Genomic DNA, 15,488 nt, shown 5'->3' with positions numbered 1-15,488 from the left:
GGGGAGTAGTGGGCGGGCCAGGAGAGGTCTGCCAAGCCATGCGGTCACCTCCGGGGCAGGCGGGGATCGAACTCATGCAGAAGTGGCTTTAGCTTCCCAGTGCTGTGCTTTAACCCACTGCGCCACCAGGGAGGGCCCCAATAGGGACTTTTTAACCTCATCTCACTTGTCCATGGTCAAAAACTACCTAGTGGCATAAGCCCAAGATCACTTAAAATGAGATCACTTGCTTAAAGTATGGCTCTCTTCACCTTCTACTTCAAGACATTCCCGGAGATCGTATGAGAGTTCTGAAAAGTATGTAACTACACAGCACTGTCTAACCTGGCACCTGTGCAGTGTTGTTACTTAGAAGCCTGGGGCTGTCATATCGTAAAGACACCTAATACGCATTAAATGCTAACCGTGTCCAGCAGTGATCCAAGTCTAATCCATGATTTAACTCAGTCTTTCCACTGCAATACAAAGTAATTATACTATGATCCTGCTTTACAGATAGGGAAACTGAGACTGACTTAAGATCACAAGACTAGCCAGAATTTCAACCCAGGGAATCTGGTTCCAAAGCCCAAGTTCTGGGTTACTATACAAAGTGGGGCAAAGCAACCAAGTGTGAAGTATGCTGGTAGCTAATATATTTGAGTCATTTATTTTCCTAAGTGGGTTCAACAGTCACCTTTGCGCTCTGCTTCTGTTGAGCCATCCTTCCTTCATACATCATGCTGGGGTGAATTTCAGCCCTCAACCCAATCTGGCCTGAGTTATGAAGAGAAAGTCTTGTTATGTTTTATTTTTTTTTCCCCAAGATTTATTTATGCATACAGAACTGGGGTACAGGCCAGAGGTGCAGGAGATGAGCGGATTCACCAGAGACAGAGTGGGGAGCAGAACAGGCAGATTGACAAAGTACACTGCTGAGGTGAACAGTGGGGACAAAGGAGAGGTCTGCCGCGCCATGTGAGTCACCTCCGGGCACAGGGATCGAACTTGCACTGAAGTGGATGCGGCCAGTTTTGCAGTGCTGCACTTTAACCCCCTGCGCTACCTGGGAGGGCCGAGAAATTCTTTCATTGAGACCCAGAGTTCATTTTAATGACATCTTGTTGTATAACAATGGGGGGTTAGGAGCTCGCAATTGTCATTGCCTCTGGAAATGAATGGAAGCTCTCATGATGTTCATAGCAGAAAGGAAGAACTGCCACGCTGGGGTGTTTGGGTGCGCCTCGCGAATGCCACACAAAATTAAATAATATCACTCCGAGTCAGTGGGGCTCGAAAACAGTTGCATGTCGACTGCCTACTAGAAATGTATTGAATGCTCTGGGCCTGCACTGGGCACTTCAGTGACAGGTGAGGAAGATGCAGTCCTACCCTCAGGGAGTTCTCCTTCTAATGGGAAGCCAGGAGGGGGGTAAGAGAGACAAAGTGCCAGGGACAGTGGGTGCACTGGGGGAGCAGAAGCGCTCCCTGCACGAAGGGATGAAGGGCACCCCAGCTGATTGCTGTGAGTGGCACGGTGCATGACAGGAGTTGTGAACACCAGAGAGCAAGGAGCCAGGGGGACATGGGCCGGTGAGAGTGGGTCTCTGTGCCCACCCAGGAGATCACGTGCCCAGGCAAGGGCCAGGCACGGTTTTATGCAGCCGAGTGGAGAACTGGTGGGATCTTCTGGCTGCAGAGCTGGTGGGAAAATTGGAGGGTCATGAGTTAGGAGGTGGGAAACCAGTTGGGGAGCTATTGTCTGTCAAGCAACGCACCTTGGGATTCTGGATGCTGTAGTAGTCGGCCAGACACAAGGAGTACTTAGGGAAGGAAATTTGGGGAGACTGGCTGGGTGGCCCACGGGGGTAGCCTCCCTGGAGAGCCAGCCTGGGTGGCTCGGAGGGAAAGGGCCAGCGGGAACCACCAGCCCTCTCTGATCTGTGAGGAGCCTTGAGAGTGGCCACGTGCCTCAGGCAGGCCAGGGCAAGAGCGCGTGCCCGAGCCTGGAACCTCAGCGAGGCCTACCAAAACCACATTTCTCCTGAGGCCTGCCATGGCCTCCCTCTGTCGTTGCCTAGCGCGTGAGGTGCTGCACCGACTCCGGTCTGTCTGGGCACAGAGCGAGTTCAAACCCTGACTATGCTCGACATCAGTGACAGCCTGGATCCCCAGATGCCCATTGACTGGGGCAGGGAGGTAGCGTGCGCATGAGGTACTCTCGCCATACAGAGCCCTCTGTAAATCGTGCACTTAGTGACAGTAAGACTGCAGGTTAACAAAGAGGTCGATGTTCTGTGCTTGGGGGGTGCGATGATAACACGGCAAACTGATGCTCATTGATCAACTGTTCTCATTGCCACAGCTTCTGTCAGTTTGTTTTTGAATAATTAAAATGGGAAAACAAATCAATCGTTACTTAAATATACATTGTTTGGGAGACCTATGGGGACATCACACAAACAGAGGATGTTGGCCGAGCGTTCAGCTAGCGCTGCTGTTAGCTGTGGGACAGGGGTCCAGGAAGCGGCAAAGGAGGAGTTTGTCCCCCAAAGGCTCTCAGGAGGTGTGTGGATGCACCCTCTCTCCTCCCCAGGTGGCCAGAGCAACCCCCAGGCCCGAGGGCTCGCTCTGTGCTCCCACAGGCCACACCTTCTCCACGGTTTCACCTTGCTCTTCAATTTCTAATGCAGCCATCACTGCATCTGCCTGAATTCCCAGGAATGGCATCTCAGCACATCGGTGAGCTAGAAACAGCACACAGTCTAGAAAACCTTCCCCCTTCAGTGGATGTGTGACTAGCAGTGGGCTCGTGGTGAGCGGAATGTGGTCACGGGCCTCTGGAGAGGTGGGAACCTGTACCTCAGTTATGTCCAGTGTTGTAGACCAGCACTACCCCAAAATTAATGCAATTGAAAAAAGTCATTTATGTTCATGAGCCACAGGAAAGTATTCGGCCAGGTGTTGAGAACAGGGGCCACTAGTGTGACAACACGAGGGAGCCCCTCCCTCTGTGTGCGCACAAGGGTCATTTGAAAAGAGTGCCCAGGGCATGATGACGATTACTCACATTTATTGAGCAGCTACACATGGGCTCCCACCCCTCCCTGGGGGCTTACAGCCAGGCTATATGGTAGGCGGGACACACGCATGACCAGTAAAACCACCCCCGGGGTTCAAAGGCTTCAGGGCCCCGGAGGCCTGACCCGGTTCAAGGACCTTCAAGACAGCGCCATTTGGACGCCATTTGGAGGAGGGGAAGGATTTAAACATGGAGGGGAGAAACTTCAGGCAGAGGAAAGTGCAATGACCAAGGAGTGGCGAGGACAGGCACGATGAGTCTTTGTGACAGGAGGGACACACGGGGACGCCCTGTCTGCTCAGAAGACGGAGCGGCTGCTGCCTAGCAGCAGTGTGCTCCTTTACGGTGCCTCTCTGGGCTTGGGAAACAGTGTCCGTCGAAGCCACAGTTTGTAGAGGCCGGTCCAGCTGCTGGCCCATCTCTGATGCCGTTTTTCAGAGCTCCTTGAGGAAAAGAAGGCCACCCTTTCCCTGGGGCCGTGTTCACGAAGGGCGTCTGCTCCGGCAGGACGCTCGTGGGCTAGGGCGCCCCAGGCTGCTCATCGTGGCCCAGCCCAAGGTGCTGCCAGGAGCCAGGGAGGGTCAAGGGCTCCCTCCCAGGTCCCCCCACCCAGCTGACAGCCCTCCCTCAGGGAGTTGTGCTAGTCACACGGTTCTGGCAACCACAAAGCAGCTCGTGTCCTGAAGAGCCTTCTGGCAACAGCGTTGTGACACCTGCCCATGGCACGCGGCATCCCTGGGGTCTCAGCTCCAGGCCCCGATGTCCCTTACAGTTCCAAGCAGAAACAAGTGCCCGGAACTCTACCGAAGTGCCTGGAGACGGGACACTCGCCCTCAAAGGCAGAAGACAGTCCAGCCGCTTGCTCGTTCTCATGGTTTCGTGGGTGAAGAGTGAAGCCTGTCCTCAGCTCCATGCCTGGCGCCCCCCACCATAGCAGCACAGAGGGCAGACCCCCTCCGGGAAGCACCCGCATAAAGCTGCTGGTTCGCTGTGTTCAAAGAATGAATTGAATGACATTCTTCCTTCATCTCTGCCTACTCTCAGGGTTCCTGAGCAGGAGCAGAGGAAGGCAGGCCCACGTGTACAAGACTGTCACCATTTTCTTCTTTTAGAACAAAAAACCAGAAACACCAAAACTCAGAAAATTTCTATACCCAACCAGCAAGGTGCTTCGCAAGAATTCCCAGAACTGGCCCCTAAACTCCTCCTCAGGCAAACACAAGCCTCACTGTCTTATAAGGCAGGTTGTTTATTTGTTCATTTGTTTATCTGTTTGGGATTAACCAGCCTCATCACCTATTTGCAATAATTTGGGCTACTTAGAAAAAATGTCTCCTTTCTTGGGCTCTCCGTGGTGGCACAGTGGGTTAAAGCCTGAGTTCGACCCCTGCCCCGGAGATGACCCACATGGCGCGGCAGACCTCTCCTGGCCCGCCCGCTGCTCCCCTCAGCAGTGTGCTTCGTTGATCTGCCAGTTCTGCTCCCCACTCTGTCTCTGGTGAATCCTCTCACTGCCCCTGCACCTCTGGCCTGTACCCCAGTTCTGTATGCATAAATAAATAAATATTTATTTTTTAAAAATCTCTCCTTTCTCAATAAAAATGTCGATGTGTGGCTTTGAGGGTCGACTGAACATCGTCTCCAAACAACCAGGACTGTTCGCGAAGACATGAGCCAAGCCTGTGTTCTGATAGCTGTGTGTGGGGCAGGGCTGGCCTCTCTGCAAGATGCCTTTGAAGGTCATAAAATACATTTGGCTGTATAAGTCCTGGTGTGTATGCTAAAATAATCAGTCACGTTACTTTATAGTCACACCTCGTACTCCCATTCTGGAAAATCAATAAAGTGAGGGAAGGTTAGGGGATATTGTGTATAACTATCTAAAAGAGAAAAAACAAAACAAAACAAAAATAATCTTCTGCGAAAAGGGTCCTGGAGGAAACACAGACCTAATTTTCATAAGCAGCCTCAAATTTATCTCCAAGCTCATCACTGAGTTATTAAACCAAAGTACCCATCACATCCTAGACAGAAGCACAGAAAATAAAAAAGGGAAACTGCACGCGTCTCCCCAGCTCCGCTGCGGCCCTGGAAACTGTCCACAGCCTTTAACATGTCTTTCTAAGATGCGGCCATTATTCACACTTAATGTCTTGTTGCCACCAATGTTACAAACCCTGATACTTCCCCGTCTGCAGCCTTCCCCCCACCTCCTCGGCCAGCGCATTCCTCCTGAATGTCAGACCCAGCCCGCCACCTTTCTGTTTCCCTAAAGTACCTCTGGCCCCCCAGAAGGGCTGAGGACCAGGCTGCGACTGCAAGGGGAGAGGCGAGACTCCCGCTCCAAGCTGCGACGGGGTCTGTGAAAGCAGCTCCGTGGGAGTGGGACACTCACGCTGCCACAGGAGGCCACGGTGGGAGAACCGGTGGGAAAGGCTTTCACCTGATTGCTTTCATCAGCGGCAGCGGGTGCAGCCCAGACCTTCCGGCCCAGAGAGTTTACAGATACGGCCACACACACACGCGCAGCGTTCCTGAGGACCAAGAAGTCATAGTTGGGGGCACCCAGCCCCAGGGCCTAAGGGCGGCAGTTGTGCTTTTACTCCCGCTCTGGGGCCAGCCCCCCCCCCCACCGTGGCCCCTTCCTGCCCTCTACGTCCTGAAGCAAAAGGCATGAGCCCCAGAGCCGCAGCCTTGCAAAGAGAGAGCTTCACACTTTCTTGCCCCCCAGCGTCCCTCCTGCCACTTCCACAGCCGGCCGCTCTCCCGGGAGGTGCCTTCTGGTCTCCATCCCCCTCCGCAGTGGGCCACTCGAGCTCACTTCATCCCACACGCACATTCAGGACACAGTGGGTTAAAGCACGTTAAGCCGCTTGCAGGCGCCTTTGATATGCTGTGGCTCTACGCAAGGGGCCTACCTTACATTGAACTTCCCAAATATTTTTAGAAACAGAACTTGGGCCACGGTGCCCACACTGACCCTCGTTCTAAAAATATTCACCTCCGAGGCCCCACGCCCCTCCTCCCACCTCTGATCCTACCAGAGACTGTTGGGTGGTTTCCCAGCGTGTACAGACTCTAGGTTTCTCACCTGGGCCCTGGAAGCCTCTCAACAGTTTCTCTTCCCCACCCCCCGCCCCGGCTTTATTGTGTTATGACTGACAAAAAAAGTGTATATATTTCAATGTACAACTTGATGTTTTGATGTGGGGGCATCTGTGCGCTGGTTTCCAGGGTCCAGCTAGTCATGGGTCCCTCCTAGTCATGAACTGACAGGGATGGAACTGGGTTTGGTTCACCTCGGGTAGTGTGGACAATTTAACAATATTAATTCTTCTGATTCACAAATACAGGGTATCTTTACACTGACTTTTGTCTGTTTCAATTTTTCATACCATTGTTGTATAATTTTCAGTGTGAAGGTCATTTGCTTCCTTGGTTATGTTTCTTCCCACTGTTGCATTCTTTTTGATGTTATTATAAATAAAATTATTTGCTTTATTTCAGATAGATTATAGTTAGTATAGAAATGCCGCTGGCTTCTGTGTGTTGGTTTTATATCCTTAAGCTGTACTGAATTCACTCATTAGCTTTTGGTGTAGACTTTAGAAATTTCTATAGGTATGATCATGTCTCTGAAAACTGAGACAAATTTGCTTTTTCCTTTCCAATTTGGATGCCCATTACTTCTTTTTCTTGCCAAATGGTCTGTCTAGGACTTCCAGGGTTATGTTGAATGGAGTGGGCTTTATTCCTGACCTTGGAAATGTTTTCAGCGTTAAATATGATGTCACCTGTGGGCACTTTCTTCTTCTCACCATTATTATTACGTTGCAGTACTTTCTTTCAATACCTAATCATTGAGAGTTTTCATCATGAAAGGAAGTTGAATTTTGTCAAGTGCTTTTTCTGCATCTGAGGAGGTGATACTACAATTTTTAGGCTTCATTCTGTTAATTAATGCCACAGTTATTAATTTCTGTATGTTGAACCATCCTTGCATCCCAGAAAGTAATGATTTCTTTTTAAATGTGGTCTGGAACTAGACGTAGGTATAAAACTAGAATATGCAACCTGTAAACTTTCTGAGAAAGAAACTGCCAGAGACTGTGATGGGTTTCTTCATTACAGTCTCAAGTCTTAATGATCACCAGTCACATTTATTTTAATGTGATCTTAGATGAGACAATCAGAACATTAAGCCATGTGACTCCTATTTAAATGTGCGTTTGGTTCTTACCATTAGGTGTTGGACTCCTGAGCCTTAAATGCAGCTTGGCATTAAAAATCCTTCCACTCGCCAAGACAGTACTTCTTAGCCTCTGCATACTCATATTTATTGCTTCAACTATTTAGCTACTTAATGGAACAGTCACAATTTACATTTCTCACTGCCTTATCAGCCAATAAGCTCCCACATTGCTCTAAACTCCCCTGAACTTTCTGCTTTGCTGGCAGAAATAGTGTGATTTTAGTCCCCAAACCTCCACATCCTAGCCCGAAACTGCGTCCCTCTTCACCATTGGAGAGGAGCAATTCCTGTTCCTCTTAATGAAGTTTCTCTTGTTTCGCTCCGTAGTTCTTGTTCCTCTTAATGAAGTTTCTCTTGTTTTGCTCCGTAATTCATACTCACTGAAGAAAAAATTCACCCCTAACCCTACCACTGAAGGAAAACCACTACTAATATCTGGGTTATTTCCCCACACACTTTCTTAAAGAATAAAGAAATCTTTATCTTACTAACAGGAATCCAGCTGACAGTTCCTAGGTGTGCTTGAAAGTTTAAATCCACTAGCACTTCAGATTGCTTCTAGCAATATTCAACTCACACAACTTATTTTTGTATATCAAATCTCTTCCAGAAGCAAGATTTTTCAATTTTATACAGAAAGGGAGAGTTCTCTTTAAAAGTTTGATCATGTGTTAATCACCTTTCCACGGGCTTTCCCGTGGAAATCACCTTTCCTGTACCCCACCCCCACACATCTCCAGCCTCAGTGGGTCAGCCCTGATCTCTTTATACCTCATTTCATGCTGCTTAGTCACTTTGGTCAATTTAAAGGACCACCATTGAAAAGCCAAGTCAAGGCAATTTTTGAACAACTCTCAACACACACTGTGCCTATTTTAGAAAGGCCTCATTTTTGTTATTATCATTTTTTTTAATGTGTCAGCTAATTTACAGCCTCTTAATGTAGGAGCACGTTTCAAATTAAATTCAGGGACGTTGAGAACTCAGATATTTTTTCCCTCCCACCATCTCTCAGCTCCCCACTCCTCCCCCTCCTTAACCTCAGAACCCTCAAGATGTTTACTAATTATTATTATTAGTTATGAATCAGTTTCTGCAAGTACTTCGTCAACTTGTCTGCCGGGCAAATGTCTCCCTCGCTCTGACTTGCTTTAGTCCACGTCATTTCCCGTCTGCACTGCTTCCATTTTGATGGAAATGGCTACATTTCATCGGTCCTTAAAGGCCAAGTAGTGTTCCAAGTGCGGCCTACCTCTTCTTGATCTAGAATGGTCTCTTTCTAAATGAAATTAACGCCTTTGTCTTCTAAATTTACACATATATTTAATAATTAAGAAGTGTTTGGGAGGCGCACAGGATAGCAAATAGCACACCTGCTTCCATCAGAAAACTCAACAGCAAATCCGTACAAATAGAACGTGCAATCGGCTTTCAGGGCAGGGGATGAGTGAAAAAAATGAAGATTTGTACTGAGCTGTGACGGCTAAGAGAAGAACCAGCAAGAAAAATACCCACAAAAATGAGACTGGAATTCGCCTTCAGTCACCATTTATTAGACTCCATGCCAGGGCTGGGTCTTGTGAGAGGCAGGGGGAGGAGGAAAGGACTAGAGGCCGCCGGGATGGGGGCTCAGAATTACCTTGGCAACAGGAAAAACTCCCCTGAGGAGATGCTTCTGAGCTTAATGTTGAGAGGAAGGACGATTCAAGCGTGGAGACCAGCAAGGTCAGAAGCGCACACACACCTACCGCGAGGTGACATTCGCAGACAGACAGACAGACACTGGGAGTGTGTCGGGGAGATGAGGGCACTGAGGAGCCGGAGTCAAACGCCAGGTCCTGGGTGCCACGCTGGTCAGTGTGCCCCCCTTAGCTTCACCCCTGAGACCAGATGCTACCAGAACATCTGTACCATGGGCACAAGTTTCCAGAATCGCACAGGCTGTTGAGAGATGAAGACAGGCCCTCCGTTGCCAGGCTCCATGCCCAACAGCAGGGACAGCGCATAAGGGCCAGACTGCGGCGTTTGAACGTCCAGAACACACCAGCCTCACATTCCTCATCAGAGGCAGAATGGCGGTGAGGGTCTCTCCATCTCCCGCTTTCGCAGAGCACACCAGTCTCTCCCACATGCACCCTCTTGAAAGAATGAAGTGGGAGGGAGGTCCCGCCTCATTCAAGCCGCTCTGGAGTCTGGCCTGCAGGAGGCAGCGTGAAGAGCCTAGGGTGGACACTTTGAGCTGAATCAAGGGGTCGACCCAAGAGCATCAGAGCCACGGCTATGGTCGCCACAGCCCCCACCCCCCGCTGCCTCCTCCCTTCAGCGTCAACCTCTCCAGACTGGGAGCTCAATCCAGAACCTCCCAGCCTGCCCCTGGAAGGAGCATCCAACCCAGATCTCCAGTTCCTCGTATCTGGGCTCCCTCCATGCCTGGCACACATGAACAGATCAATAAATAATGCTGGTGATAACAGTTGGAAGTCTGCTCCCGCTTCACACGTACCACCTCTCTGTTGTGCTTCTATCTAATCTCTGTGCTCTGACCAGGTCATTAATATCCCTGGGAACAGATCACAGGTGCGCAGCTGGCAGCCGACTGGGACGGGGTTACTGTCGTGCGCGCAGTCTATGCTGATTCTAAGCCACCAGTCACCGTAGTTGTGCGGACACACACCCTTTTCCAGCAGTGGTGCAACGCGAATGCATGCAGTTCACTCACTCATTCTCCAGGGTCCATCAGGACCATGCTGTGCAGCAGACCCTGAGCTAGGAGTTAAGGACACAGAAAGGAAGGCGACGCGATGAAGAGAGACACGTGTGGCAGAGGGACCAGGACACACGGATGGCGGGAGGCCCTGGAGCCCCGGAGGGGTAGCTTTGAGAACCACAGCTGAGCATCGCCTCTGAAGAGAAGCGAATGTGACCAAGTGTACTCACAAAGGTGTCCAATATACCCGAAGCACTAGGTTTCTTTTCCTCTGTTTCGACCACACAGGTGACAACGCATAGTGGTGGCTGACATTTATTAAAGCACCTACTGTGCGCCAGGTCCTGGGTGGTGTGAGCGCCAGTGAGCGTGTGGGAAAGGGGGAGGGGCCCTCCCATTTTCCTGGCTTTGCACATGGCAGGTTTCAATGCAAGATAAGCTACTCTGAGATGGAAAAGTTCAAAAGATAATTAAACCAGTTAAAAAGCAAAACAGCAGTGGGACCGGAGCCGGGTTTCAGAGCCAATTTCCAAGAAGTAATTTCATCATCATAGAACATCAAACGTGAATTCCATTTTCAGTTATGCAAATTCCAAAAGAATAATACCTCACATTTGCATAATGCTTGATGCTTTTCAAAGTGTTTTCCCAGTTATTAATCTAGAGGAGGCTTTATTACCACCGGAAACATAAATTGAAATTCTGTTCAAACTCGACTTCTCTGTTATTTTTTTCCACTGTTCCCTCCAACACCAGAGCCACCTCAACCCAGGTGCTTCTGATCGAGTGCGTAACTGTAGTGAGTTTAACTGATGGGGTGAATAGACACTCAGGAGCAGGTTGGGAAGTCTGCCGCCTGCAAACACAGGCCTTGGTCAAGCAGGCTTCGGAAAACCTCCCGTTGAAGCAACAAAAAGCACAGGAGACTAATCTCTGCTCAAATTCGGCATCTTTTCCTTTCTGGGGCCTCCAACTTCGCAGGTGGCACTGTGTGAGTTACAGTCACACCAGTCCTTTCTCCTCTGCCAGATATTCGAAATTAGGTATGATTCTGATGGAGGAAACAAATAGAAAGCCTGGAGCAGACATCACAAGATTAAAACCTGGCCCACACAAGGCGGTGGGAGTAGAGGGGGTTACCATGACCATTAATTCAGCTGTGGAACGCAAGACCCATGATGCCTTATCACACGGTGTAGGCCCAAGCAGGTACCAGACTGCTGTATCAGACTGCCGCAGGGAGCGTCAGAAGCACAGACCAGAGGTAAAGATACAGAGATTGGGCCCATTGTGAAATCTCAGGACCCTTTACGGTTCCACACAGTTATCCAAAACCAGCAGCCAACAGGCCCCTCCACAAAGGAGTGAGCCCTCCCCAAGAGTAAAGGACTCTGTCAGGGCATCTCTGCCCTGGTGCGGGGCCACAGTCCTCCGCCCATCTACAGGTGCTTCTTCCCACCCACTCTCTCCCTCTGCAGGGCAGCAGCCTCCTGCCTGCCCGTGACCTGACCTGAACCTGCGGTCACCTGCCGGGGCTTCTCTGCACTGGCGGAGGCCTCCATCAGCGGAGGCCGCTCTCCTCAGGGCCGCCCGCCAGCCACCACGCAGGTCTCTCTCTGCAAGCTGTCCCTTTCTGGGCCGGGCAGCTCTTCCTGCCGCTTGTGTCAATGCAAATGTCCTGTACTCCTCTGACCTTTTCCCTAATAAACCTGCTCTTTAAATATAACTAACCTCTCTGTCTCGTGGAGAAACTCGCCACATGCCGCGGAAAGGGGAGCTCTGGTGAAACCTTTCCCAGAGTGAACCCAAGGACCCCGCACTCCGCACCCACAGACTCCAAAATACATCAGTTCCACCAGCTTGTCCTTAAACCTGGAAACCCCCGTCCGTGACAGGCCGTATTGCCCAGAGCCTCTCCCTCTCCTGTTTCCAGTATAAGCCCAGCATGCAGAGAGGAGCTTAAGAAAACGAGGTGAGGAGATTGAGAAGACAGGGCGTGCAAGGCACTGGTCTACCCAGACCGTCCCAATCTGTTTCTCTCTCCATCTCTTTCAAACTTAATTATGAGCAGATTTCCCAGGCACTGAATCACCAGCCTTCCCTGACACCTCACTCTCCTGCATTTTAGCAAAAGATTAACCTGGCTGTTTGCTTTTCATTCTGAAGCTGTGTTAATACTCAACTCCCTCTAGATTAAAAAAGAAGGAAAACACACTCCCACCCACCCCACCCTGGCCCAGGGCTGAGCTTGCCCACTGCCCTGCCAGCCTCCTTGAGACAGCACAGGGGCACTTACCACTTCAGCAGCCCCAGGAGCACCACAGTCAGCGCCAGGGCCACCAGGCTCCCTTCGGGTTTGAGAACCCCCACTGCTTCCATTGTTCCTCAGAGCACCTGCCGGGGGCTTCTCCAGGGAGCAGAGGGAGGATGCGCCCCAGCCCTCACAGGACCCGAGACCCGGTGCTGGAAGAAGTAATAGGCCCCCAAGCCAGCATCACATCGTGTGGGTCCCCAAAATGTGCCCTTTCTCAGAGCGTCTCCTTATTTATAAAGAGGAAGGAAGAGGCGGCAAAGACAGAGGGCTTCTGTGTTGGCAGTGAATCAGCAACCTTACTTTCATGATGATTGTACCAGCAATAAACATTTACGCAAGCGTCCTGGGATGCAGAACTGGCCCCATTATTTGCTGAGAGAAAAAGTGGCTGCAACCCTGGATTTCTGCTGTGACAAGCAGTTCCTTTTCCGTTTTTTTTTTTCTACCTCTTTTTTCTCTCTCTCTTTTTTAACTTCATTCTTCATTTTGTGCATTTTTTTCTCTCTCTCTTTTTTAACTTCATTCTTCATTTTGTGCATTTTTTCATCATAGTTGTAATCCCCAGGGGCTTCCCACCACCACTTCACCTGTGTGCCATCACCACAGTCCAGTGCACTCTTCCCACCCCAGTTCCAGTCCCATCCCTTCTTCACTGTCTGGAAGTTTAGCCTAACCCCTCTTGACACCTTTGTTAGGTTTTGTGCTTAACTGCCAGACACTGCGAAGGACTCATTCGAGGGCCATTAGTCAGTGCATCACACCTTTAGTAACGGGAAGGGTGTGTCAGGGAGGCAAGTACTCATTCTGGTATCCGTCCATTCATTCAGCAGGTATGGGGCAGGCTTTGGGCCCAGTCCAGAAAAGTAGAACTAGACTCTGGAGACTTTTCTCTGGGGAGAGACAAGACCATAAACAGGTAGACAAATAAATAAGTAATTGCAGGTTGAGAACAGCGCTTTAAAGCACCACCTGACCTCGGCATTGGTGGGGAACAATGGGGTGACCAGATTTGAGACGGTGCAGGACATCTGATGAGGAAAAAAGCTTGAAGCTGAGTCTCCGTTTTAAGGGGATGAGGGGGGCCCATCATGAAGAGCCACGGGCAAAGCCTTCTGGGCAAAAGGGGTGACCTGGATAAAGGGGATAAGGTGGGAGAGACCTGGGCACATCTGGAGATTCAAAAGAGGCCAGCACTGCCAGCCCTTGGAGCAGTAAGGGGCACGTCCCCGGCAGGGAGGGGGAGACCCCAGAGGCTGACAGCACCCCAGCTGTATGAGAACCTTCATGGTATAGGCCAGTTGGGGGTTTGATATTGTGTTTGTTAGAGTCACCCCAGCTGGAGGTGAGGAACCCCCTGGAAGGAAGAAGAAAGCAGAGAGGCCTGAGGACAGCTGCCCGGTGCGCATGCTACATCAAGGAGGGCCAGACAGCAGGAAGCCTCGGTGGGTTGGATGTGAGAGGAAGGGGACGAAGGACACGTCTGGCCCCCAGAGTCCTGCCTTGAGCTCTTTACCGAGACTGGGGGAGGTCGAGGTCGGCGTGCTGGGAAAGTCAAGAGTCCGGTTTGGGTCCTTCCTGTGTGATTCACAAACACCCCAAGTGACGCGGAGACACCACACCCTTGCTGCACTCCGCTCAGCACCGACAACCCTCCGGGACAGTAGATACCCGAGATGGGGCGGAGGTCGGAGCTGGGAGACGTCACGACCCGCGCAGCAGCACAAGGGTCAGGGGACGTTGTCCTCTGACGTGCCACGCTGGGCCTCCCCAGAAGGGTTTTCCCAGCATGCAGGGCAGATGCAAAAGCACTAGGCCTTTTGTTTTCCCTGGACATTTTTTTTTTAACAATATATCTATTAAAAAGCTCTCTACAGAATGCTGCCGAAAATAGCCTGTAACCCCAACTCCCAGAGACAGCCGCTGTTAACACCTGCACCTGTAGCAGGTGAGCGCCTCCGCCTCCCTGTATCCGCTATGCACCTCCGGCGTGGCCTCTTGCGTTTTTATGAGGACAAGACCAGCGCATCCCGCCGCTCTCACCTGGCCTTTGTCCTTCCGGGTCAGGTAGGGCAGTACCCGTTACTTGCTACGTTGGACGCGAGAGTGGGCCTGGTCCCTCGGTGAGCCTGTCCTTACTGAATCACATCCACGTGGTTTCCAACCTCGGATGAGGCTGCAGGGAGCATCGGTCTGTGCGAGCAACCTGACCTTGTGGGAGGCGGCATTTTTTTTTTTTTTTTAAAAGATTTATGTATTTGTGCATACAGGACTGGGGGACAGGCCAGAGGCTCAAGGGCGGTGAGAGGCTTCACCAGAGACAGAGTGGGGAGCAGAACAGGCCGACTGAGGAGGCACACTGCTGAGGGGAGCAGCGGGCGGGTCAGGAGAGGTCTGCTGCGCCATGTGGGTCAGCTCCAGGGCGGGGGGTTGAACTCGTGCTGAAGCGGCTTTAGCTTCTTAGTGCTGTGTTGTAACCTGCCGCGGCACCAGGGAAGGTGACATTCTTAGATGTCAAAGTGTTGGGCCCAAAGGCGGCCTTTCAAAACGCCAGTAGGAGCTTCCCTCCATCAAGGTAATTTCGACTTTCTCCCTTGAGCTGTGTTCTGGGGTGCTCTTGTCCCCCACTTGGTAGACGCCCCACAGAACTTTCCCTCTGTCTCAGCCGGCTCCCAGGCTATCCTTTGTCTCCTACCTCCTGGCAGACACCTCCCCCAGAGTTGAGTCAACTGTTTTGACTCAAGTCTAGTGTTTCTTTTTAAAGCTTTCACTCCATAAATTCTGTGGCATTTCCTCCGTGGTCTCTGTGTTTAAAATCGGCCTTTGCAGATGTCGGAGTGGGGCCGTCCTCTGCCTCGGAAGGGTCCCAGCTGGCCTGCACCAGGCCTGGTGTCTGAGAGGCTGGACGCCTGGTGTCCACTGTCCACCACACAGGACCCCTGCTCACCAGCACCATTGAAATTGAACATCTGATAGAACCTCACTGCAGCGTCAGAACAGTCCTGCAGGGCATTGAGCAAGGCTTCCCTTCCCTCCTTCTGGGCGGAAGAACCTGGAGAAGAGGCTTTCGCTGTTCAGTCACACCTTCTGTAACTGCAGCAGGGCGGGCTCAAGTCAAAGGCCTTGGGCTTTACAGCCAGTGTTTTCTGCTAAGTCA

The 15,488-nt window shown here is 51.1% G+C and overlaps 1 protein-coding gene across 1 annotated transcript in view; it reads right to left on the bottom strand.

Annotated features, from left to right (window-relative positions):
• TBXAS1 (thromboxane A synthase 1 (platelet)) overlaps window positions 1-12,399 on the bottom strand; it is a 133,218-nt gene extending 120,819 nt beyond the window's left edge. Inside the window, exon 1 of the mRNA XM_004677212.2 lies at window positions 12,317-12,399. Coding sequence (XP_004677269.1) covers window positions 12,317-12,399 — 83 coding nt within the window. The remainder of the gene's footprint in view (window positions 1-12,316) is intronic.
• Between the last annotated feature and the right edge of the window lie 3,089 nt (window positions 12,400-15,488).

The sequence above is a fragment of the Condylura cristata genome, unplaced genomic scaffold, assembly GCF_000260355.1.
Source record: "Condylura cristata isolate star-nosed mole 26May11 unplaced genomic scaffold, ConCri1.0 scaffold00005, whole genome shotgun sequence".
NCBI classification, from domain to species: Eukaryota; Metazoa; Chordata; class Mammalia; order Eulipotyphla; family Talpidae; genus Condylura; species Condylura cristata.
The sequence above is the reverse complement of the archived record's forward strand: the minus strand, read 5'-3'. Positions and strand labels throughout refer to the sequence as shown.